This window comes from Dermacentor variabilis, unplaced genomic scaffold (genome assembly GCF_050947875.1).
Source record: "Dermacentor variabilis isolate Ectoservices unplaced genomic scaffold, ASM5094787v1 scaffold_14, whole genome shotgun sequence".
Lineage (NCBI taxonomy): Eukaryota > Metazoa > Arthropoda > Arachnida > Ixodida > Ixodidae > Dermacentor > Dermacentor variabilis.
The window spans coordinates 2627630-2652929 of record NW_027460302.1 but is presented as its reverse complement, the minus strand read 5'-3'; the positions used below and the strand labels follow the sequence as shown (position 1 = coordinate 2652929).

General features: G+C 45.3%; 2 protein-coding genes across 3 annotated transcripts; one reads left to right on the top strand and one right to left on the bottom strand.

The window, feature by feature from the left end:
- Window positions 1–11962: 11962 nt before the first annotated feature.
- LOC142567680 (uncharacterized) lies at window positions 11963–17576 on the top strand. 2 transcript variants are annotated; one of them, XM_075677853.1, is made up of 4 exons: window positions 11963–12094; window positions 13062–13130; window positions 14185–14265; window positions 16588–17576. In XM_075677853.1, the coding sequence occupies exons 1-4, from the start codon at window positions 12046–12048 to the stop codon at window positions 16698–16700; spliced, it is 312 nt and encodes a 103-aa protein (XP_075533968.1). In that variant the 5' UTR covers window positions 11963–12045; the 3' UTR covers window positions 16701–17576. The 2 variants fall into 2 exon arrangements, 1 of the variants encoding a protein (XP_075533968.1); XR_012825212.1 differs by lacking the exons at window positions 11963–12094; window positions 14185–14265 and having other exon boundaries at window positions 12618–13130.
- A 5110-nt stretch (window positions 17577–22686) lies between these two features.
- On the bottom strand, window positions 22687–23661 carry LOC142567758 (uncharacterized). The gene has a single exon (XM_075677929.1). It carries the CDS (start codon window positions 23659–23661, stop codon window positions 22687–22689), a length of 975 nt encoding a protein of 324 aa, XP_075534044.1.
- Window positions 23662–25300: the final 1639 nt, after the last annotated feature.

The following is a 25300-nucleotide window of genomic DNA, read 5'->3' as shown; positions in this document are numbered from 1 at the left end:
ATTTTGACTGCTTGCCCAATGATGGTCTAAGATAAATAGCTTGAATCGAACATTGGATGTGCCACTGTTACAGAGATGCAACACACAATATTAGCCCTGCCATTCAAAAAGACGGGAAATATTGGACCGACATTCGCATTGATTTGCCAACATGGTTTACTAAGCTGGCTTTCTCGGAACAACGCAGGGCTTGAAGTAAGCAAATGTGTTAAGCTTAAGTGACGCTTAAAAATGTCAATACAAATTTAAAATATGGAGTTATGCGTGCCTAAACGACAATGTGATTATGAGGCGCGTCGTAGGGGCGAGGTGGGGCGAGATTTGTACTAACCACCTGTGGTTGATCCATGTCAACTGAATGCGTGGTGTTCAGCCGTTTGTGCACTTCGCCTTCACCGACATGCGCCCCTAAACAGAAAAGCCAATGCACGACGTAGCAAGCAGGACAAGTGGCATAACGGGCAAACTAGCCGCTGCTTTATTGGTCATGCTTGGTAGCATGAGCTTTGCATAAAAAACAACCGTATTGCGCATTTGCCTGCACATTGTATATTTTGCATTGCGCTCCGCGGCTTCAGAGGATCATATTTCTGAGGAGAATCGAGAACTATAGTGCCGCAGAGCTGATGGAACCGTTTTATATTGCATTGAGATGGAGCGCATATGTATTAGTGAAACTTTGTTTAGCATGCATGGCAAGTTGCAGTGACATTATCGTCATGCTCCTACTCCAATAAATTTGTTTGTTCGCACATGTGTAGTAAGGTCCTTTATGAGTGCCCCTGACAGAAAGAAAAATTAGTTGGAAGTTTGTGCTTGTCCGTGTCAACACCCTCTCGTCGTTGCCTCTCTTTGGCACGGCGCCATTCCCGATTTTTTTTGCCCCTATTTGCATCTCCGTGACGCACCCGCGTGAGCCTGGTCAATGCTATCAATCAAGCGCTCAGACACCTACAAGCTGCTGTGTCGGATTGGCTGCTCTCGCAGGCAGGGGTGAACGCGGCGGGGTTACTATTGTCGTCTTTGTCTCCCTCCGTCGCTGCCGCCTGAAGAACGCGGTCGCGCTAGGTCCAGCGGGGGAAAGTGTGGCGTTTAGTGCCATTTTCTTCATTCACCCTTTCTTTTTACCCTTCCTAAAGCGCAAGATATACTCCGGCGTAAAGCGCGCGCGCGGCCACGCGCGTCGCGGTTAAGCGACGTCGGTGAAAAACACGCAGTCTACAGTCTGGCGTCACGGCGTAGCCGGCGTGCCCAGGCGCGCTTGGCGAACTCAACGCCGCCGGCGTGGAGATAGGGCATGTTCTATTTCGCGCGGCTGACGCTAGACCAGAATGCACTGCGCGCTGTAGCGGCAGCGAGCAGGAGGCAGAATGGCGGCCTGCGGTGCGCGTACTGGCAGTGTGGCTGTGGTTTTTTCAACATCCGTGTGTGATGACAGCGCGAGTGAGGACGCCTGCTTGAAGCGATTCGCAATCATCCATGTGTATACGATGTGAAACGCATGGACTACCGCGACACAGAGCGGAAGAACAACGCGTGGGAAGCTATACGAAAGCAGTGTGGTCTCTCCACAGGTAAGCTGCATGTCGCAGTTCCTGTACTAGCTGGTGGTAGTCGCCGAGTTGAGGGCGCTTGTCGAATACCTTTCGTATGTACATGGTCCGCTTCCGTTTTTGACGTAGCCGACGTACTAGCAATATGAGTGCGGTGTTGTGGCTGTCAGGACAAGTTCACGCCATGCCGCAAAAATTCTTGTTTTATGCGCACGGAAGGAGAAAAAGCGCGCGCGCTACCCGCACGGCGCGCTATTCGCCGCAGCCGTGAAGTTGCGCTCCCGGACGCAGAGATGGCGCCAGCCTCGCGCTGCGCGCGCACGCCGAACTGTAGAGGAAGCAAATTTCTCGCACCCCTGGCGTCGCTAGCGCAGCGTTTCCGACTTCGCCTGCCGCGGCCTGGTGCGCCGAGCACGTCGGACTATATCTTGGCCTTAACTGTGCATAGCTAGCACCGACTGGGCGTAACACCACCTGAGTGCTTGCAGTCTTGTCCGTTCTTGTCAGCGCACTCCTATCGGGAAACATGATCGCTTGCGGTCGTCATTCCCACTGAGAAGTCTACATCTTGAAATACCCAGCAAAGTGGGCACGAATGTTTGTGAGTCTTAGAATTAATTATAAGCGAAACAACAAGCAGAAAAAAGTCGGCGCTGGTGGCCACTGTCTTCGATGTGGGATGAACTCGGATACACAGAAGCGTGGATCTTGCAATGGTGAGTGCATTTGTTTTGCGCATGTTATAACTTTTATAAGGAGCCAGACGAAGTGAATTAGGAAACGACGCATTAAGTTTTGTGTTTTACAAGTAAAGTTGTTTCAAAGGCCTCAATTTTAGGACACTTTTGTCTCTAAAATTATGTCCAGCTGCTCAACGCTCTTTCTCTTCACTTTTTAATTCGACGATTTGTGTGTATACTACTGTTGACGTTCTAACATTTCTCATGGTTTCGCTGCGTCTTTAACGTTGAATTTTTCCCCATTCATGCTCAGGACTGCATCGATTTTGGATGGATCAAAGAACAATGTGTGGTGGCGATTGCAACGTTATATTGCGTTTGCCTGCTATAAGCTTGGGCCATTCATGTGTGCATCATAACTATAGGTTGACTAGAAATTTAAAACAGTTTTTATGTGCAGCAGTTACATTTCAGATACGATAATACATATTTTCTCAGCAGACTTTTTAAATGAATACATTTTGATATTACCGCCAGATCGTTGTCGAGTTCTCTGAGGTGGAAGAACGCAATTATTTCATAAACAAGCAGGCAATCTAAAATGAAATCGTGGTCCTCACAGCTGGGAAATGCTGCGATAACAGTAGGTTAGCACACAGCCGAAAGAATCTCTGAAATACGCTTTCTTATTTTGTTCATTTCTTGCCTGTGGAAATTTAGGTGCTGCTAAATTGCTCATGTTGACCCATCAACTTTTACTGAGCAGAAAAACTGTGAGCCGAATCGACAATTCTTTTGTGATATTTTAGAATGAATGTTATAAACTGCTGCCAACCCAAGCGAAATCACGCGGTATATACAATACTGAAACAGCCCTGGCTAATGTAGAGTGCCTGCAATTACATAGTTCTTCTTATTCGTAGCGTTTGAATGGCGCCCGTAGTGGAACACGTGTAAATCTGTTTGTGAATTTCACCCAAATTCAAGGGCTTTGCTTTTATGAAGCCAAGCGCGCTGCCTGATCCTGCTAGTCATACCGAGGACGCGCGCTTATTCCCACTGCTCTAGGTCAAGGATTGTTTCCAGCCGGTATTCCTTTTTTCTTTTCCTATAGTAAACGACAATTTTGCTAGTGTTCCCTGAGGGAACTTCTCGGACTTCACAAATTTCGCACGAAGGCCGCACTGTGTCTACACTATCTTAAACTAGGCGTTTTGTACTGTAGCAAGTTTTTGCAGCATCTTTTTTAATTATGAAGTGCTCCGGTGACTAGGTGTGAGGTGTAAACAAGGCGGACGGTTCCTGTGCATTTTGTTTGTGTTCTAAATATTCTCTGTTACACTTTCTACAAAATATGCCATATATGTTGAAATAATAATGAGTGCTAGCTGAAAAATCTCTTGCAAGAAAATTTCTTGATTTACCCCTTCGAACTCTCTGCTCAAGATTATATTCTTGCGGTAGGGCGATTTTTCAAATGAGAATACTGCCACATACATTTGTCATACCAACATCTCTGATAATATTTATTTTTATTTTACAGTGCAAGCATCTCCTCCAAGTAATGGGGAAGTCGCTATGGGAAGTGGTAGCAAATTCAACGAAACCACCGCGTTATCGTGGTCCTAGGGGGCCTTCCCAGCCCGCCGTCCTCCAAGCACTGACCAACCTGCCTACCGATGTCAGTTCCCAGCGCTAAAAGCGTTGGCCAGCCCACTGTGCTGGGCACCTTGCCCACTTCCAATCCTGAGGGCGCGGCCTGTAAATATTCGAACATAAGCAAGCGTCACCCATCTAGGTCGACGGGAAATGCCTGTTTGTGCAAATGTATTCGCCAATGAACCGTCGTAAACTGAATTTCAGTATTATTTTATTATTATTTGCAACTACATAGGACTTCTGCTTCTTGACATATCTTTTTGTCGAGCTTTTCTGGCTACTATTGAGGAAGAAAGTATGGGGACAATTACTATCAAAAATGCCGCTACCAAAAGGTTCGCAGTAAGAATAGCTGCGTACTCTACAGCTACAGCCAGCGTACCTACAATATTCGTGATGAACAGGGTATTGGCTCAAAGCTGGAATCAATAATGGCAACGATATGGCTCAACACTGGTCGTATGCTGGCAGCACAATGGCTTCTGCGTTGGCATAACATTGTTCCAATATTGGCTTTAATCCTGGGCCAACATTGGATTGTGTGGCACTTTGCCAATATGCCAATATGGGTTGAAAATTGGTACCAATTTCTGCCAGGATTGGGCCATGCTTGACCAATGCTGGTGTGCTATTTGGGAAGTTTACCTAGAATGAGCTCATAAGAGTTATAGCCGAACTAGGCTCCCAACACAATTTCGTTTGATATGCATCAGGACAGGATACAAACGAGTGCAGTGCTTTCGAATACGGTCACGTGATAAGAGTCACTAGCGACAACATGAAGCCACATTGAAGCGATAGCCAGACTGGGCTTCAAAAACCATTTCGTTTGATATGCATCATCCCCGGGTAGAAGAGCACTGCACTCGACTGAACTTTGGTCACGTGACCACATCACTAGTGATCATCCAATGTGGACTCAATTACTGATAGTCACACTGGGCTTCAAAAACCATTTCGTTTGATATGTATCAAGCCAGGGTGCACAATATGGCAGCATGCCCGAAAGTATTCACGTGACCTCAATCACTACTGACTTGACCGTGTCAACGCTCTCACTCTCGTACTCGAACAGAGCTTCTCCATCCGCGTCGTTTGATATGCGTCATAGGTATGTAGAGTAGTTTCCAGCGCTATATATGGTTATCCTGCGTCCCTAATCACGCGTGACTTCGTCATGTGACCTCTTCATGGTCATCATGGTAGTAGCTGAGCCGGGCTTCGAAAACCATTTCGTTTGATATGCATCATCCCCGGGTAGAAGAGCACTGCACTCGACTGAACTTTGGTCACGTGACCACATCACTAGTGAGCATCCCATGTGGACTCATTTAGTGATAGCCAGACTGGGCTTCAAAAACCATTTCGTTTGATATGCATCAAGCCACGGAGCACAATATGGCAGCATGCCCGAAAGTAGTCACGTGACCTGAATCACTACTGACTTGTCCGTGTCAACTCGTCACTCTGGTATTCGAAGAGAGCTTCTCCATGCGCGTCGTTTGATATGCGTCATGCCTACATAGAGAAGTTTCCACCGCCCGTTACGATGGTGATGCGTCCCTAACCACTAGTGACATGCTCATGTGACCTCATCATTGTGGTGGCAGAGCCGGGCTTCGAAAACCATTTCGTTTGATATGCGTCATCCCTGGTTACAAGAGCAGTGCACTCGACTGAACGTTTATCGGTTGACATACATGAAGCCAGGGTACGAAATAGGGCAGCATGTCAGAAGGTGGTCGGGTGACCAAAATGTCTAGCGACTTGGTCATGTAAACTTGTCACGCTCAGAGCCAAGCAGGGCGTTGAGACCCCAGTCGTTACACATGTGTCGTGCCTTGGGAGCAAAAAGAAAAAAAATACACCTCCTGAATGTGGTCTCGTGACAGGAATCAGTAGTGACTCCATGTGAGATCATGTAGTCATAGCGAAACTGGGCTTCAAAAACCGTTTCCTGCTTGCGCATAATGCTTGAATTGCGTTTAATCCGTTTGCATTAAAGTGAGTTCAATTTTGTAATAAAGTGACGCTGGCAAATTCGGGCTCTGAGCAGAAAATTTTTTATCTGCTGAAAGAGGCCGCCTGTAAAACCCTGGAGCCAGAGACTGCAAGCTGTTTTCCTGATGGGGGGTACGGTCACTTCCCGGAACAGCTCTTTTAACGCGATAGCGTTAAGGAGCTCGTGTCGCAGAAAAGCCGGTGTCGTCGGCGGCGTTGGCCGTGAGCGATAAATCACGGCAGGCACTTCATAAATACAAAGCAACTTCCAAGATGGGCTCGGTGGGAATCGAACCAGGGTCCCCGGAGTGTGAGACGGAGACGTTACCACTGAGCCACGAGTTCTTTTTTTTTCTTTATTACATGGAAAAGAAAACTGAAGGAGTATTACAAAGTGGACAAAACTACACACTTAAAACTCAGGCAAACACACACATGCATCCAACAAGTGCATCCAGTCTGGCGGAGGGTCCTGCACGGCGTACACACTTCTTACATACGCAGCACTTTCGCGAAATAAGGATTTTGTAGTTCGTGGGCTTTCGGCATGGCGATCACAGAGTCTACTTCTCCACAGGCTATACAAACCAAGTACAATGAACATGTCATAGGGAGGACCACCTGTAACCTTAAACGGCAGAAACCTAATTGAGTATGGAGTCATGTCAATGTCCTTTTTAAGTGCCGTTGGAGAATGTCCCAAAAAAAAATACAGCGTCCCTACAGTCTATGAAACCGTGATCTATGGTTTGGGCACGTGGACAGAGCCGACAGTTTGTGGACCACGGCACAAAGCAACCCCTCGAATTCAACCAAGCTTTAACAGGGAGTGTTTCCGAATGTAACTTAAAGAAAAAAAGTTTTTACTCCAGGAGGCACACACATTTTTCGGACGCGTTTAAGTACATCCTGATAAGGTGGATTTAAATAAGGTGCACGATACAAAGTATCTGGGAAAATAGAGTCAACCAGTGCCGCAGAAATTGTTTTTCGACTCGCTGTGAACACGTACTCCAGGCTGAATCTAACTTTCAAGAAAAGCAATGTATCAACAACCTCCTTGAGAAAGCCCCAAGGAGCCTGTGGGACATCTTTGACATTTGATGACACTACTATGTTAGGAACATAATGAACTAAACGCAGTTGCAACATTTCACGCAAGAACGGATGGTCACTGTCTCGAAAGAAAAACAGGCGAGAAACAATTTGCCTGACGAAGAGGTGTACTAATCCTAGACCACCACGTTCAAGGGGGAGAAACAGATTGTCGCGCCGCATCCATTCACATCTCGAACTCCAAATGAATGTTGCAAATACGCGATGCAGGGCCTGAAGGCGAAGTCTTGAGCAGTGCAGTACTTGGAGCACATACATAAGACGGGAAGCTAAGAAAACGTTACACACTTCAGCACGAAAGAACACTGACAAATTCCGCCCTCGCCATGAATTCGCTTTACGTTGAATTTTGCCAACTTCTCCCGACCAATGAGCGTTGCTATTTCTATATTGTGAGAGAGGCACACCTAAATAACGCAGATCTTCTTTCCATTGAATTCCTGCGTAATGTGATGGCATTGTGGCCCATAATCCAAACCAAAAACCTGAACTTTTTTCAAAGTTAACGCTTGCACCAGAAGCAACACAAAATTCTTCTGTAATTGCAAGAGCAGTGTTTACACTCTTTTTATCGGCACAGAAAAAGGCCACGTCGTCTGCATACGCAAGAACCCGAACCTCATTAGTCAGTAATTTAAACCCTTGGAAATTTTGTTCTTTAAGAATGCCCATACAAAGTGGCTCTAAATACAAGCAGAACAGAAGCGGTGACAAGGGGCATCCTTGTCGTACTGATGATAAAAGCCTTATCGGATCGGAGAGAGAGCCATTCACTATAAGCCGCGTTGAGCCATTAGCATAACATATCCTCACGCCTCTAAGGAGCAGAGATCCGATATTTATATGCTCTAGTAAAGTAAACAGGAATGAGTGATTCACCCTATCAAACGCCTTAACCAGATCTAGCTGTACCATTGCCACCTGTCCAATCCCCTCAGCTACACACTCTAGCACCGATCTCGCAACATGAATGTTCATCTGAATGGACCGTCCCCTGATGCCACACGTTTGATGATCACCGACCACAGATCTTACTACAACTTGCAAACGGTTAGCTAATACCTAAGCAAAAATTTTATAATCCACATTGCATAAGGAGATAGGACGATAGCCGTCAACGTTTTGCACTTTCTGTTCATCATCGGTTTTGGCTATAAGGACGGTGTGTCCTTCGTACATTGTGGCGGTTAGGTACCCTACTTCCAAGGCCTCTCGGTACACCTGAAGTAATAATGGCGATAAGAGGAAACGAAAACACTGATAAAATTCGGCAGTAAGGCCATCCGGGCCGGGCGTTTTGCCCTTCGCTAACGAATCGATGCATGAAGTTACCTCATTGATATCAATGTTTTCGTTTGTATAATCGTACTCATCCTGATTTAACTGGGGCAGCAACGATACAATTTTTTTGGCAGCATATGTATCCAATGGCATATGGTCTCGGAATAGTTTTTGGTAATGTTCAAGAAATGCTTTAGTTATTAGAGTGGGCTCGTTAACAATGATTCCACCATACTCTATTTCTAGTATTTGTTTAGACAGCGCGTGTCGGCGCTCATCATCAAGGGCCCTACTGCAAGGCTGTTCCTCCAGGAAACGCTGCTCTCGCGCCCGCACTAGTGCACCTCTGTATTTCTCTGCGTTCAAAGTTTGTAACTGTGCCTTGACCTTATGAATATCATCAATATATTGACCCGGATGTATGCATTCAAGCTCATGCAACTCACTCAAAAGTCTATACAATGCTTTGTAATTATTCTTTTTTTCAAAGGCTAATATTGATGATTCTTCGATAGCTATCATTTTAGCTTCCTGTTTGAATAATTCCCACAAAGCAAAGAGTGGCAAGTCTTTGCGGCAAGACACATGAGCTATAAGCTCAGTAATACGATTTAAGAAACACTCACGCGGAAGTAACTGGTTATTAAACTTCCACAGCTCCCAGCACATACGCCGACTTTGGTACCGACGGCTGCCAAAAGATACTGAGACTAGGCAATGGTCACTAAAGAATATAGGATGCACAGTGTAACCATCAATAAGAGGTAGCGCGCTAAGTGAAACGTAAATTCGGTCAAGCCTTGCATGCGAGGTACCCTGCACTCTAAAAACTACGAAGGGTATCGCAGGAGTGAAGCTGCCGGTTCACTCTTCAAAGCGTCGTTTTACTCTCGCAAAATGTCGAGGAGAGTGAAATGCATTGTTCACTCTGTCACCAAGGAGAGAGTGAAATGTGCTTTTCACTCTCCCCTTTAGAGAGAGAGAGTGAAAAGACTCTTGCGACATTAGAAAAGAGAGACTCTTGCGGCAATAGAAAACAAAACGTAGCGTAATCTTCTGCTTCAACTGTAGGTGGCTGGCCCCGAACATGGCAATGTATCATTCATGCACGCTGAGCAAAGAACACATCGTTTTGCTTCTAAGAGAACAGGCCGCCGCAGTTCAACGGAACGCGTAGCGAGCGGTCTACTTTTTCACTCGGAGTTGCTCCACCGCGCGCGCGCGCGCTCAAGATCGCGGAACAACACAGCACCGGAGAAAGGTGACCGTCCGCCGAGCAGCACAACAGCAGCCAATGCATTTCAGCAGCAAAGGCCAGCCAAGGAAGATCGTATGTCAGCCATCTCGCGTCGCCACGAAAACACGACTGTCGTTCGTCATGCCTTGGATATAACAGCAAATCCTCCACGGTAAGTGAATTCTAACTTAGGTGCACATTGTCCGTATATGTCATGCTATCGCCAGGAAGTCGTCGCTGCGCTTAGCCGACGCGATTGACAAAGGACTAGGCATACGCCCTGTGTCTCTCGATGTCAATCGAAAAAGCCAGTCGTCGCGATAACTGCATGTGATTTTATCACTTTGCCGTTGTCAGTAAGAGCTTTAAAAATCGCAAACGCTGCCAGAACTATGGTATGTTCAATAAGACGCCAGGCGAGAGGACGGTAAAATGGTTAGTTCAGCAGCCCGTGATTCCGAGCCTATGCGGAGCGTGATTAGCGTGCGTTTTGTGTGTTTGAATTTATTCAGTTTGGCAGTCTACTGTGTACGGAACGCTGTTGAACTAAGGAATCACATAACAGAAAACGTCATTTTGCTGGCAGCATGCTTTTTTTTTATATAAATAAACCGCGCGCTTGACGGTGTCTCGCGCAGGGGGAATCTGCGACCACTGAAGTTACGTGCAGCACCAGTGCTAGTTAGAAACTTTGCCGCAGGCATTCAGCTGCCTGCTGCAAGAGGTCAGTTGGGCGCGTTATCTTGAACTTACTGAAAACGCATGAGGAATCCATGTTTTATGCTGAAAAAAGTATAAACCCCCATATAAGCGATCTTGCGCGCGGCAGCTACAAGCGACGCGACGGAGATGGCTGTCGCGTTCGCTCGTCGCCTACTAGTCGTACTCCGTGCGAGCGACGATTTTGAGCGACGCCTCCCCGGTGTTGCCGGCATGAGGGCTGCAGTCACGCGTGACGCGTGCTTTAGTAATTTACGTCGATGTATTTTACTATAAAAAGTAGCATAAAATATATCCGGAGGTCTTGCAGTACGTTCTTATCCTTGCACGTATAAAAATTGAATCATTTGCTCGTTCCGCGCGACAATCGGTAGTATTTGAGCGATGTATGTACAGTACATCCAGTTCCGGCTTCGCGCTATTGGCTAGTCGCTCATAGCACTTCTGGTCGACGAGCGACGATTTCTAGATTTCCAGAACCGAGCCATATGTTCAAGCGACGGCCCGTTTTGTCGCTCGGAGCCGTCGCTCGTCGCCGTCGCGCACTAAATCGCTCTCACAGTGTTTATCCCTAAGACTGAACTCTTTTTGCTCATGTTGAAATGGTGTGATTATAGGTCTGGTTTTGTCTCCTGTTGCGGTTTTCGTGCACGGTGCGAAACTGAAAGGATGCTTATGTCTACGAACTCGGTGAATTGTCGAGCAGCTAGTTACGCATCGGCATCGAATATAACGGCTGCTGTGTAGAAAAACAATTGCAGGGGCGCTTTGCATACGCTTATCGTTTTGAACATGCCTGTGCATTTGCTAATATGAGTTGGCGTGTCAGAGTTATGTCATATGAACAGCTAAATCAGCCTTCCTCTGGGAGTTACAAGCGTAATGTGTGCATTTTGCTATAGCATGGCAGATCAAGATGTGTTTATCGCTTGAATATTTTTAGTAGAGAAATAAAATATCAAAATAAAATGTTGCTTTAATTCCGTGTTACCAGTCTGTCGTACACAGAACAATAGGTTGGTGTAATAAACTAATAACTGCGGTTTAACTGCAACTTTTACATGCCTAAAAGAATCTAAAATGCTAGATTTCAAACTGCAGCAGTAGTCGGGTCTGTCAAAAATGAACTCCACTGCGCACCTCATGCATGAAAATAAGTTCATGCCTTTTAGTAAGCTTAGATGCAGGCCGCAGTGAACTTGTTAGTATTGAAATGTGGGTAAGCTTGCCATAACAAGCCTTGTTGCCCTTTTTTATAGGCACATCCATATATCCATTGAGCTGAAGGACAATATTTTCATCCCTACTGAGCATCATGTTTGCAGCTATAATCCAAATTATGGCTTCAGCAGTGGCACAACCAGGGATGGTGCGGGGGGGGGGCACACTGGGCACGTGCTTAGGATGTGTCACAAGTGGTGTTTGCGATACACCAGACTCATGACAGACCTATGTCGTCTGAAAATGACCAATATTCTATTCATTAGCAGGAGTATTCTAACATTCATGAAAAACAAGGATGAATTGTGGTTTATTTGTTTTTTTGCTTAAATCTAAAAATTGAAGTTAGTTTAGCAGTTGACTGTTGCAGTCATTTGGATGTTTTGCATGCATTTCTATGACTTTTATTGCCATGGCCTTGACTGTCTTGATGTTGTTTTGCACCATGCCCTTGTGTTGACTTTTGCATACGATATTTTTCAGGCACCCGCTTTATATAACGCATGAAGGCAGCTGCAACGACACGAGGATGTGAAAGAGCCAGTGCAGCGCGACTTCACGTAGTGCAGAGGAGCCAATGCCAAAAAATCAAAATACATTGGCATGTTATTTGGACAAGAAAACTAGTATGTGGGTATATTGGGTGTACCATTTGACCAAATGTCAACAAAATCAAGATACAGTATGTTACACGAAGATGAAAATTCTCACGTGCTCCAGGCAGTCATCGTAACATGGTATATTTATGTAATGTCTCTGATTGGAAAGTCAAATCAAGTATGCTCTCTGGAGACAAACACATAGCAGCAAGTGTCATTGAAAAGTTAAAAATGTGTTTTAAGAAAGCTGATTAGTTCTGAGAAGTGACTGCTTTTTGTCTTGCCTCTCAACAGATATATTCATGTGATAAAAAAATAGTGGTACTATGAAATTGCATATTTGCTTAGCGACATGATACATACTGGCAATGAGCATGGTGCCTGTGTTTACTATAAAAAGCAACAGCCCATGCTTGGTTAGGTTAGGCCCACTACAACATGCAGGCATGGGTGATTGGCGCTTTTTTATTTCTGTGTCGTGAGGTTTATTCACGTGCGTATAGGTGCAGTGGCACGCAGTATGGCTAGTACAAAAAAAAGGGGGGGGGGGGCAGATATATGTAGCTCACTGTACACGACACAGGGCAAAGGAAATCCGTGTTCAGCAACTATGTTAAATGCCATGTACGTAAATTTTACAACACTACTTGTTCGAAGCGCGCACAGGTGCATATTGAAAAAACGTTTCCAGGGTAGATAATTTAGTTCGTAATTTACACTAATTTTGCTCTAACCACGAGACATAATAATTTGAATATACTGCACGAAAAAACCTAGAGTGAATTAAATTGTGTGTCAGTTTCGTGTGTATACATATAGTCTTTCCTATGCATCAGGTTTTTTGCGTAATGCTTTAACAGTTGACAGCCTATCTTATGATGTGTACTCTGTTTACATTACAGTTGTTTATTAGTTTACTCGTTTGTTTTGCGACTGATGAAATGCCGGCATATATATATTTTCAACATTTGACATAACCCTGTATGTTTTGCAGGGACAACCCAGGACGTGCATTTCTCAGCACCCAGTCAACTGCCAAAAGTGACTCAAACACAGGCCACCAGTAAGTGGACATCAGTTGCAATTTCACATTATGCAGTTGGCGGCTGCCTTGTACGGAGGCTTTTTTTTAAATGAGATGGTGATGTCGTTCTAATGTACATTTTGACCACAAAGGTGCGATCATGTCTCACAGAGGCATATATGGTTGCTATTCTCTGCGAGGGCCGTGTTCTCGTGTTCGTGAAGCATTTGTGTTTGGCAGTATTGTCGCCCAATGAGTCGGATATAAACACTAACTCGCCACTGCCGGCAAGTAGTTGCGAGAAACGCATTATGACGCTGTAAAGTTATTTCATTAATTCGAAGGAAAGTTTTGCAGCAGGAAAAAAGGTTGCTATTCCAGGTAAACATGTCTTTTTCTCACAGGTTATTTAGCCAAACTGTGGATGCATGAAATTCGTGACTTATGAATAGATTTTAATTTATTCTTTAGTAATGCTTCTAAAAGAGACTAGAAATAGCATGTGAGTACCTCTGCAATCAGCAGACCATACATTTACAGTCATAAGTGGCAGTTCGATGCAGTCTCGCCCTTTATATAACCTTTCCTTTCAGCAACATTGGAACTGGTGGCTGCGTTTTCAGAAGGAGAAGTGCACTTGACACTGTATATGTATGTGTGAATTCGGTTTTCTTCGTATGTGTCGGCTCACTGACAAACAGTGCAAAAATCTGTTGTACCATGAGCCTGACGACGCCTTCTGCTGCTAGAAATGCGGCACTTCGTATATTATAGTACTACATGACATTTAAATCAAAGCTACCACATAAAATGATCAAGAAAACTAACCGCTGTTATAGCTGTTTTCCTCAAAGAACGCTTGTCCTTTATGGGCTGTGTTAATCTGAGCTCTCCACCGATGTTTCAGTAGTATTATCCCTGAGTGAGTGAGAGATTGGGGGCAATTAATCGTGTTAGTGTTTAAGTGGTGTCCTAATTATGTGCATTTGTTCCAACAAAGTTGTCTAGATTACTTTATTGTGTAGTGTAAAGCTTATGAAACCATCAGCAACTACTGAGTTGCTAACACGCATATGGATTTGTCACTATACAGGTGGAACTCGGCTGTACCACTGCAGTGCTGCGGAAATTGCTTTCACCAGCGGCTTTGCAACAGCTGTTTCGCAGCATGTCGGTATGTGTTAATTTATAATTATGTTGGGATGGGCTAGTATTATGGACCACAGCTACTCTGTATTGTGACAGATCCATATGATAAGGGATGTAATGGGCACAGCGAAAACCTTTGAATTTTTTACTATGGTACATAAACAGGCTCTCCTTTTCGTCACTGGAGCAGGAGAGAAGCGCATGCAGGCACTCCTGAATGTACATATATTTCAAAACATGAGAGAGACATATATACACACACACACACACACACACACACACACACAATTAAACTAAAGGCAGGGACGTTCCATTTTTCATCTTGAATTGTGCAGCGCAAAAATACAACAGAGACCACAGAGAAGCACACATGTTAACAGGTTTGATACACACGTTAGTTCAACAGATTTGATACTTCAAGTGTGCTATTTTACACAAAAGGGAAGGGAAAGGGGAGAAAATCTGAAAAAAAAAGTGGAGTGGAAAAAAAGGAATCGTGCCAAAAAGCATGAGAAGCATCGCGCAGCCAGGATCACCAGCAGGACATCTAAAAAGCACTCTGATAAAATTACATACAGGACAACCTTACGTATAGTTTGTTTCAATCAACTCAGATCACATGCAGCCATTACTTCAATGAAGTTGTTTTCTTATGTCATATGAGGGAATGATGTGGGCCCAAAAAACTGTTTAGAGCTGAAGGATTATGTTCCATTCTAGCCTCATTGCCTGCTTTTTTATCATATTGTTATCAGCTGCTTATGTTAGGGACAAAAAGTAAGAGTACGAACTGTTTCCCGATTCGCCATTCCACACATGTCTTTGTGACTATATGTACATGCAGATGATCCATAGTTGAAAAATATTCAGTACAGTAGAATCTCATTACAAGATGCACTTGGTTGTAAGAGACATCTGAAAATGGTTTGGTTGGTTTTCCGATGTTTGCCACGTTAACATACTGTATACAAGAGACACCTTTGTTACTAAGGATGACTTTTTAAGTATTCACTACTTCGAAGGGACACAACCCAGACACATTCACTTTGTGCACCTTGTGTGCTCCGAAGGGCGTAAAGATCACACAATCCTTACACAAGTAAATCGTGCATGTCTCTTTTAGCATGAACCAGAAAAGGAGGGCAACGAGGAGAGTGCAGGGCAGAAAGTGTCGGCAGTTGAAGCTGACGAGCGTCTAAGAGCACCTCAAAGGTACTGCGAGCAACAAGGCTTGCAAAGTGAAGTGTTTAAATTCCAGAAGTTGGGAAGGAAGCTAACACAATCTACAGTCACTAAAAAGCTGTGAATGTCTTCTTTAAAGGGCCCCTAAACTACCGAGGTTGAAATTTAGTTGCGGTGTTGCAGTTCTACACAATAAGGCAATGAACAGGTAGCCACGAGAATTTTTCGAAACGGTGCAGTAATAGTGGAGCTACGTGTGTTTGATTATCGAAAAGTAGTCCCCAATCATTTTACTCTTTCATCTGGTACACGCCATATGGACAGTATCGTCTTTTCCTTGCCTAGTACACCTCCAAATGTTCCGGGACAGGCCAACACCAAAGAGCTCTGTTGCTGCCGCGCTGGCCCGTCGTCCTGCGAGGGGTGGCGCTAATACAACGGAACTATATGGTGACTCGTGTTGAAGAGCCTCGTAGGGAGACCCTTCTGTTGGCGTTTCTGTTCTTTGCCCCCATTGGCTGCCCACAATGGCATCGCGCGCAACGCGACGAGGAAGAAGGAGTGTGTGTATTTGCTTGCAGGCCTTGCCGGCAGTCGTACACTTTCGTTCGACCAATCGACAGCACCGGAAACTGGTGACATCATCAGAGACAGCCTGGTGACGTCAGGACAAACTGGGGGGTGCAGGATACGTCCAGAGAGGAGCACGGGGTCATTTTCTTCATATTGTGGTGCTCCGGCAGTGCTACGCACTCTGGCATTTGGCTTCGTCGATCGTGACGGCATTCTGATTTCGATACGCGTGTTTACTTGAAATGTTCAAAAAATGTCGAGAAGTGGTTTAGGGGCCCTTTAAGCCACCCTGAGCATTTATTCCTTCAGATATATCAAAACATACTTTAGTGATGATGCATAATAAAGTGATCTAGTCTGGCTCCTCAGTTTCTCAAAATTTTTGGTTTCGAGAGACATGTTTCCCGTGCCTCTTGAATATCTTCTGATGAGGCTTTACTGCAATATACACAAACAATTGTAACTCCTCCTGCAAGTATTATTCATTAAGCCCGGTCACTTATGTGCAAAGCTTGTGGTTAAGTCTTGATGTCCGTACTTTTTAGAGCTATGTTTATTAATTCATGCTGTTCTTATTGGTTCTTCGATGCAGGAGACAATGCCTACGAAATTATTGGCCCTGATCATGAGAGCCCTCAAGGGGCAAACAACATCTCTGTTGCAGAAGTGAGCCCGGTACCACTTGGAAGTTACCATGACAGATGACACGGCAGCAATAGATACAGAGACTGCCACGTCTACTGCAGCTGCAACAGTGTACGAGGCAAGCAGCAGCGCGCCAGCATCAGCAGCAGTGTCAGAAGGAACCACACCAGGCCTGGTAGAGCAGCATGTGTGCTATCACTGACATTTTTTTGTAGTGGATACAACTCATTTGCTCAACATACAAAAGCTTTTCACCACGACTGTGAGCCAGTGTTATTGTGCAGCAAGTGCAAGACTAAGTTAGGTGTTATAACACAGTACAAGCATCACTTTAATATATGCAAATGCAAACATATTACAGTTGTTGCCTCCCCAGCCAGCCCACATAGTGACAACAATGTGGAACACATGGTGGGACACACCTCTCCCCCATTACAAGATAGTAGAGACTGTCAGTGTTGTTGCTAGATTGACTGGTCTTTGTAGGCAACTAGAAGGACAACACATGTGTCATAAGATTGTTGTTGATGTTGTTGTTGAAGAGGTAAAAAAGAAGTTTGATGCAGCTGAAGTGCCAACTGATATTGAGCAAATCAAAAGCAACCACCTGAGAAAGCAACACTATCGAAATTTGGGTATCTATGTGCCGCCAACTCTGGTAAGAATGGCATAGGACAGAAGTGTGATGAAAATCACACAGACACTGCTGTTGCATCACTGGCCACAGTGAGCAGCGACTTGTAGGGCAAGAGAGTCAACTGAAACACATTATGATATAGTGTCATGCACCCATGTGACCACTTTTCAAGTTATTTTGCAAGATACAGCTCAACCTCCAGAAACGAGACTGCAACTTGTCTGTAAAAAAGCTTTCACAAAAAATTATTCATAACACTATTAACATAGCAGTATCTTTTTTTTGTGTCGGTTCGAGGTTCCCGGGTGTCCATTAGTGCAAAAATTGAGGGAAAAAATAACATGTGTCGTACTTACACCTTTTTAACAAGTACGAGGGGGACAGAACTTTTCTAGTCATGCATCTTCATCATACTATCAAGCTTTTAAATGCCTTTTATAATTATTATTACCAGTTATATCTGAGTGCATTGTATGCATGTAGCAGGTGTAAAATCAGGTCAGTTGGATCAGATGCCTTATCTGCAAGCGAGCCCTATATTCAAGAAATTTGAATTAAAATAGTTACGTTAGAGACGCAGTCTTTCAGCACTTTATTGCCTGTGGTTTAAGCATTGCTCAATACTTTTGTGAGTGGCAATTTCAACCGGCACAGCACTGCGCTTTGCCACAGTCACATTTGTCTTCAAAGCGGTGTTTACCATTTGTGTTGATCTGTTTGTGTATGCATAGAGCAAGATCTTAATTTATATTTTTCTGCATTCTTGTGCTTGCACTAAGCTTGTATAAGGCAGTTACAAAATGTGCGTCACTATAACGAACTGTTGTGTTGAGCTTACACTTGCAAATAATCGTGTTCAGATGGCCGCACTTCTATGCGGGTGCACCGCTAGCTTTGTGTATGTTCTCATGTTTGTATAAAGCTTATATAAGCTAGTTAGAAAATGTATGTCACTAAGCATTGTCATATTCTTTAAAGAAGTGCTTGGTTGGTTTTACACTTGTGAATTAGTATTGAGGCGGTGGTATTCCCATGTATGCCCACTGCTAGCTTTCTGTGTCCTCACGTGTTTGTATTAAGTTTCTACAAGGGAGTTACAGCATGTACGTCACTAAGCGCTGTGATATTTTTTAAAGAACTGCTTTGTTGGTTTTACACCTGTGAGTAATAGTACTCGGGTGGCACTAGTCATGTGTAGGTACACAGGGACCATTTGTATACATTATGCTCATGTAAAGCAGTTACAAAGTGTATGTCACTAATTACTGTGATATTTGTTGAATTGCTGTGATGGTTTTACACATGTGAATAATAGTGGTCAGGACACAGTACTTGCGGTGTATAGTTGAATTTATACACTGCCAAGACATGGGCTGTATACGTACCAAAACAAATGTATGTCATTATATTGTTGTGATTATTACTGTTTGGATTTTATTAAACTGTAATAAAATTGTTTCTTGTATCTATTGAGGTATGGCAATTTGTCATGAAACCAAACTGAGGACCTGAACTTGTGCATACAAATAAACAGCTAATTTAAGAGTATACTGCTCATATTCTGCTAAACCAGTTTAACAAATCTTGTACTACAATGCTGGAAAAATGGCAGAGCTGACTCGGATCTACAGAAAAAGTTCTGCACTGGCTGAAGGACTGCCCCACCCTGGAGTTGGTAATGTTGCGTTGATTGGAGTAGAACAGGAAGTGCACTTCTATTAAAAATGCGACAGTCGGTGCAGAAACATAAGGCAGACGAGCGGATGTGGCACATTTTTTTCAGGGCCCTCTATGCCTACTACTGCATTTCTAGTCTTCCTGTGCTCTGCGTATAAGCCCCTGTTCAGCCAAGGTTTTTACTCCATGACAGTTGTTCTACTGGGTTCGTAGCAATATTGAAGAAAAAAATTCAATGGTTTTCAAGGACTTTCGAGGCCCCGACACAGTAACTTCAAGGACCTCGTGCAATGTGTGTAGTAGTTTGGACAGGCAATAACTTGTTCAAGAACACCGTTAACTTTAATGCAAACAAAAGAAAACAAAACAAATCGCATTTCAGTGATTTCAAACATTTGAAAGACTGCTAATTTGCCTTTCACCGCCGACCACTAAACGCACACAAGGAAGCATTTCAAGAAAGCGCTCAGTTTTTCTGCAATAGCACAATTAACTACTTGGACCTGCAACATTTGCAGTTTTTGAATACTGTTTGGTTTGACAGTGTATGTGATGTCATCTGTTGCCTCAGCTTTTTTCACCATCAAATAAGCAATAGTCATTTCTAATTTCTTTTTATTGTGTCTGTCGCTCTCAATTTACTCTTCACGGCTTCTCTCCGAATGCCTCAACTGTTGAGCTTCCTGCTTCTGCTCCTCCAAGCACATTTGTCGCCGGTTCCATGTGCATAAAACTGGTATCTGCAGCTCCTTTGTAATTTCAACTTTAAGGATGTCGCTTTCCTTCTATTACCTCCAGAGACAATTTTCTGTGACATGCGAAAGAGTGTCACAGAAGGGAAAAAAAGCGCTTGGCAATGTCTGCTAAGTCTAGCCAAGTGTACAAGTTTAAGGACTTTCCAGTACTTCTAAAAATTCAAGGGTTTTCAATGCCTTGAAAATGGCATTTTAGAAATAAAGGATTTTCAAGGATCGCTACAAACCCTGGATTCTAGCACCTAAATAATTTTACAAGCTTATTTTGGCATGGAGTTAGGAAATTCATGCTTTCTAGCTAACGCTGCACTATCTCTGTACAGTGAAGCCACAAGAGCGCTACTATTTTGGAGTAAAGAAAAATACTGAAAGCTTTTAATACCACTCTTCTTTTTTTCTATGGAGCTTCGTATTGCCTAGTTAAGTTTACGAATGTGCCTGGTTTTGGCGGGCGCTTCTTCGACATTTTCTGGAAGAAGCAGATGTCTAGCCCCCGTATTCAGAAATGTATCTTAATACAAAGCTCATGCTTGACTTGATATAAACGACGCCTGGTGCGAACGTCCCCCAAGACGCTCACTGCCTTTCTTTTGGTGCGTTCACGACTTGCGTCGTTTAGATCAAGTCAAGCATGGGCTTCAAGTTATGATGCATTTCTGCATATGGGGGTAAGCGTGCACAATTCCGGGCAACGCACTGTGCCATTGACACCGAGAGAAAACGGGGAAAACAGAGTTAACCACTTATGCTCCAAAACTTTCGCGTACCTGTGGTGTGCTTGTATCGTGGGAGAAGAAACAGCGCAAACACAAGGACGAAAAAAAGCATCAACCACACCAGCGCTTCGTGGTGTGGCATGTTTTTGCGTCGTCCTTGTGTTGCGCTGTTTCTTCTAAAATGCTCAACCAACTAGCCGGCAAGTCCATCCTGTGCATATATAAATTGAACACACGCATGAGTGTAGATGGCCTTCGAAGCTTTTAGAAAGAGCACTGCCACAGGATACGAGCAGTGCACGCGTAACAAGTGGACACATTAGTCATTTAAACATGCGTGCCAATGCATTTGACGCGGCTATCGGCATAAGCAGTCTCCAAATGTTGGAATGCATGTGCTTCAAAACGCTAACGATCCGCTGCTAATGCAGGACAACAGCTCACAGCGGACTGAACCAAACTCTAAACTAATGCACTTGAAAAGAACGCCTACACGGCAGCGTGAGGCACGTCGAAATGCCTGGTACTGGCGTCGCAGTTGCTCACCAGTATACGCGCCAATTAAATTCACATACGTGGATGGTTGCCGCAATACTTTGTATCCGCGTATTTTGGAGAACATCGACTGGAGAAGCACTCGATCATGAGCTGAACGGCACATTTGTTATTTTCCTGCGGTGACGACAAGCCGTGAATAGTTCTCACGTTGTCGTCTACGTTGTCTTCCTTCGTTAGTCGTAGCAAGGAATGGAAATGATGCAAACGCACACGTATTCCAGTAGACAACAGCACAGCACACTGCAGAGAAACCCCACCCACCACAGCCGATTCATCAAATACGTTTGGCATATATATAACCTCTAAAAGAACACGACTGGGCGTGGCGGCGCTGTGGTGTCACGGTTATGATGTGTGTTTTGAATTGTACAAATGCGAGTGTACGCGGATTCGAATTCACATGATGTATAGAGCATTGTGATTCTTGATAAGTATGTGATTCCCTTGACAATTGTATTCTAATTAGATTGTGTGACTCCTGATTGTGAAATTTGCGAAGATATTTGCAAATTAAGTGTTAATTCGCTTTTTTTTCTCCTCAGTGGCGTTCGTGACGCATACGCATAGGCCGCTTCAGAGCAGTCACGCCTCACGGTAGGCAGCAAATAGCCAGGAAAAAATGACTTTAAAATCCTGCATAACTTTGCTCACGCCTATTCTGAAGGCCGCTTGGAATCGGGCCAGTGTCTGAGGAGCCGCCTAGGGAACAGTATATCAAGCGGCCCTAATTTGATCTGATTTCCTGCCAGCATGCGTGACCAGGACTTGGCTAAGAGGGTATTGGGAAGAGTACTAGCACTCTGTTCTGAAGGAGTACAAGCACTCTGTTTCGAGGAGTAGAAGTACTCGGTCTGGCGGTGTACTATTAACCCTGCGGGGAGAGTATTAGCACTCTGCGGAAGAGTACTAGCACTCCCTGTGGGAAGAGTATTATCACTCTGCGGAAGAGTACTAGCAATGCCTTGCGGTGGAGTAACAAAACTCTGTCAGGAGGAGTTCACCTACTCTCTCTCAAAGAGGGTCGATCTACTCTCGAAAAGAGAGTGAAATATGGGACAAGCAGCTACTCCCTCAAAGAGAGTGCCCGGCACTCCCTTAGTTTTTAGAGTGTGGAAGTGCGTATATCGACATCCCGCCTTTTCATTTTCCTCAATGTCCACAAGCTGATAATCACATATCAGGCGTTGCAACGCATCGCTACTTGGATCATGTCGCAGCTTCAGTGACGTACGATCTTGCGCGTTACATACACAATTAAAGTCTCCAAAGAGGACCAATGCACGATCAGTACAGAAATGGTTTTCTAGAGATAAGAAACACTCGCGTTCACGTAACTTGTTCGGGGCATAAACACACACAAATCTAAAGCTCGTGCCACTGATATCAATATCGCAGCAGATTAGGCGCCCTTCCCTATCTGTAAACAAATGTAGGAAATCACACTGTAAATGTTTGCTAACAAATAACATACAGCCTGCGGAAACGCCTACTGCATGGCTGACACAAACAATATAGTCAGACATGAATGGAGATAGAGCTACTTCTGTGTTTTCGTCGGATTCAATCTTTGTTTCTTGGATAGCAGCAATATCTAATTTTCTATTGCGTTACAAATGAAGAAGCTGTACTTGCCTTCGCTTACTTCGTAAGCCACGGACATTTAAAGTGCCAAAATGGAAGGGAAGAGCGCCCGCCATGATTACCTATGTAGGTGCAGCGTCTAAACACTGCTCCAGAGGTGCACCACTCCCTTCTTGATGAGGTGATGCACTATGGACTTTTTGGTGCACGTTAACACAAGGGACATCAGCAGGTGTAGGTGTTCCCCGGAGCGGTTTTGTCAACTTTGACACCTTGGGAACGCGAGCCTCCTTTGCCGAGGGCGATGGATTGTCGGATGGCGCTGGACGCTTCTTGGCGGTCTCGCACATCGATCCAGATTCCACTGACAGTGGGCGATCTTGAACTGGTGGAGATTCTGCCCAAGACACAGTTGGTTCGTCGTCAGGTGCCTTAGTCTCCTCCTCGCTCGCAGGCTTCTGGCTGAGGCTAATGTCAGCCGATGACGGTTTAATCTGTTCTTGTCGATGAGTCTCAGGGAGTGTTTCTCCAGTTGCATCCACAACTTCGCTCACGTCCATGAGATGATCGGTGATGGTATCAGCCTCAGCTGGTCTATTTCCACGAAGCTTGTCAGCGTGGGTTCCGACGCATGCATCTGCAGGGTGACCGTAACGGTGACAGTTACTGCAGCGTGGTGTTCGACATTGTCGCCGGATATGCCCAACTCTGTTGCACCGGAGGCAAAGTGGTGGTCGGCCAGGTACCAAGATAAGGCACTGGTGGCCATATATGCTCAACAGATGAGGCAGATTACCGGCAGAAACGCCATCTTTCAATGTGAACGCCACGTCTCGGTTAGTCATTTGCCAGCCCTCCATGCCGTCACACCGCCACATTTCTCTCGTGATGGACAGCACTGTGCCATATGGCTCTAGCGCTTCAACAATCCGCCTCTGTTCGAGGTGTGGGGGAAGCCAAAGAAGCTTCATCTTGATATTCTTGCATTCCGGGTCAATGACAAGGCACTTGAGGCCTTTCACCAACAACTCGCCTTTGTCGACAAGCTTCTGTTTCGCGATGCTATTAACACATGTCACCAACCACAAATGGCTCATCTGGTATTGTCCAGCGCCGAGTATTTCAGTTGCATTTAGCACTGAAAGGAGAGCATCGCGAAAGTCCGGGGCTCGATACGGCCGCCCTGCCAGGTCAGCATGCAGGAAAACTGAATTGAGGACGGTGTTGCCAGTCGGCAGACGAGGAAGAACGACTTTATAATTACCGGAATCGGTAGATGACGGTGGGTGTGATCCTCGGCCAAGGGCCGATGCGCTGTTATCAGCGGAGCTCATCGCAAACGTGGCCGTTCGAACAAGCCTCTTCTTCTTCCAGCTATCGAGCCACGAGTTCGATGCTTCAAAGCGGTACAAAAGCGCCTCTAGTGAACGCGGTGTTGCCTTAGAAACGAGCTGTTTCTAAGGCTCAGGCGTGCGTCGCTTGCTCAGGCGCACATTTTGTTGTCGCGCCGAACGCTGCGTTGCTCGACGCTCACCGCGTCCGATGCGGGGCGCGTAGTCGCTGCGCCGTAGCCCATTGTCTTCCACCCCTTGGCGGGTCGACGGGAACGCTGTCGCGTTGCACTCTTGAAGGCGAAGCTTAAGCGTCCTTCAATTTTTTTCCCAGAATTCCTAGCGAGTGTTGTCGCAATGCGAGCTCCGGTCAGCGCTCCGACGTTGCAACTCATATTGAGCGCGGTAGTACATGGTCCGCTTCCATTTCCGACGTAGCCGACGCACTAGCAATACGAGTGCGATCTTCTGGCTGTCAGGAGAAGTTAACGCCATGTCGCAAAAGCTTTGCGTTTTAGCCGAACAGTCAAATAGCGCACGGAAGGAGAAAAAGGGCGCGCTACCCTACACCACGCGTATATGCAAGACGCGCATGCGCCATGAAAACACCGCCGCGGCACGGCCGGACTCTACTCTCTCCTCCGCTCCCGTGTTAATTCCCTGTACTCCCGTCGCAATGCGACGGGAGTACACGGAACATTTTCTTGACGAGTAGCTCGATGGCTCGCCGCACGAGGTCGCTACAACCTTAACGTGTCTGCCGCACGCAGGCACGCGCGGTGGTTCTACATACCATTTTCTTGAGTAGCTCCTGTCCCGATTGGTCACTTTCTTCGCGTACAACGTTCGTCAGACTTGTCCGCTGATGCCCACGATATGAGCGTTGGCTTCCTCCCTGCAACCCTGGTCTGATTTTGTTGGCGCAGTTACCTCACTTCTGTGCTTGACGGCGGCGTCTGACCCAGGATGCCTATGCCGCCGATCCCTCACGTGCTGCCTATTGTGTGCCAGCTTTTGCAGCTAAATTTGTTAGCTTTCTCCGTGGGATCGTTGCAAACGCGAAAGGTTTTTTTTTTTTCTGCTACCTCAAACGCTATCACTGTCACCATGGTGAACTGTTGCGTGTCATTTTACTAATCTCAGTAGGGGAAGACGCCCGGCGTTTCCTTTCACGAATTTCCTAGCGATGCGGAACTGTTCTCGAAGTGGCGAAAACAACATTTCCCGTGAAAATCTCGTCATCAACGACATGTCCGCATCAACTGTAGTGTGTAGCAAACATTTCAATGAAAGCGATTATGTTCCCGGATGCCAAATACGGAAGTAGCTTGCGGGAGCTGTACCGACCATTTTCGAATTCTATCCATCCTATATGGTCATGGTGCCAGCTGCAAAGAGACCGCGT

What these genes read in the sequence shown, in the direction of transcription:
- LOC142567680 (XM_075677853.1), top strand. Translation starts at nt 12,046, where the DNA reads ATGCCAAAAAATCAAAATACATTGGCATGTTATTTGGACAAGAAAACT. An exon ending in TTATTTGGACAAGAAAACTA is followed by an intron (nt 12,095 to 13,061) that starts GTATGTGGGTAT and finishes TATGTTTTGCAG; the next exon opens with GGACAACCCAGGACGTGCAT. An exon ending in GACTCAAACACAGGCCACCA is followed by an intron (nt 13,131 to 14,184) that starts GTAAGTGGACAT and finishes GTCACTATACAG; the next exon opens with GTGGAACTCGGCTGTACCAC.
- LOC142567758 (XM_075677929.1), bottom strand. Translation starts at nt 23,661, where the DNA reads ATGAGCCATTTGTGGTTGGTGACATGTGTTAATAGCATCGCGAAACAG.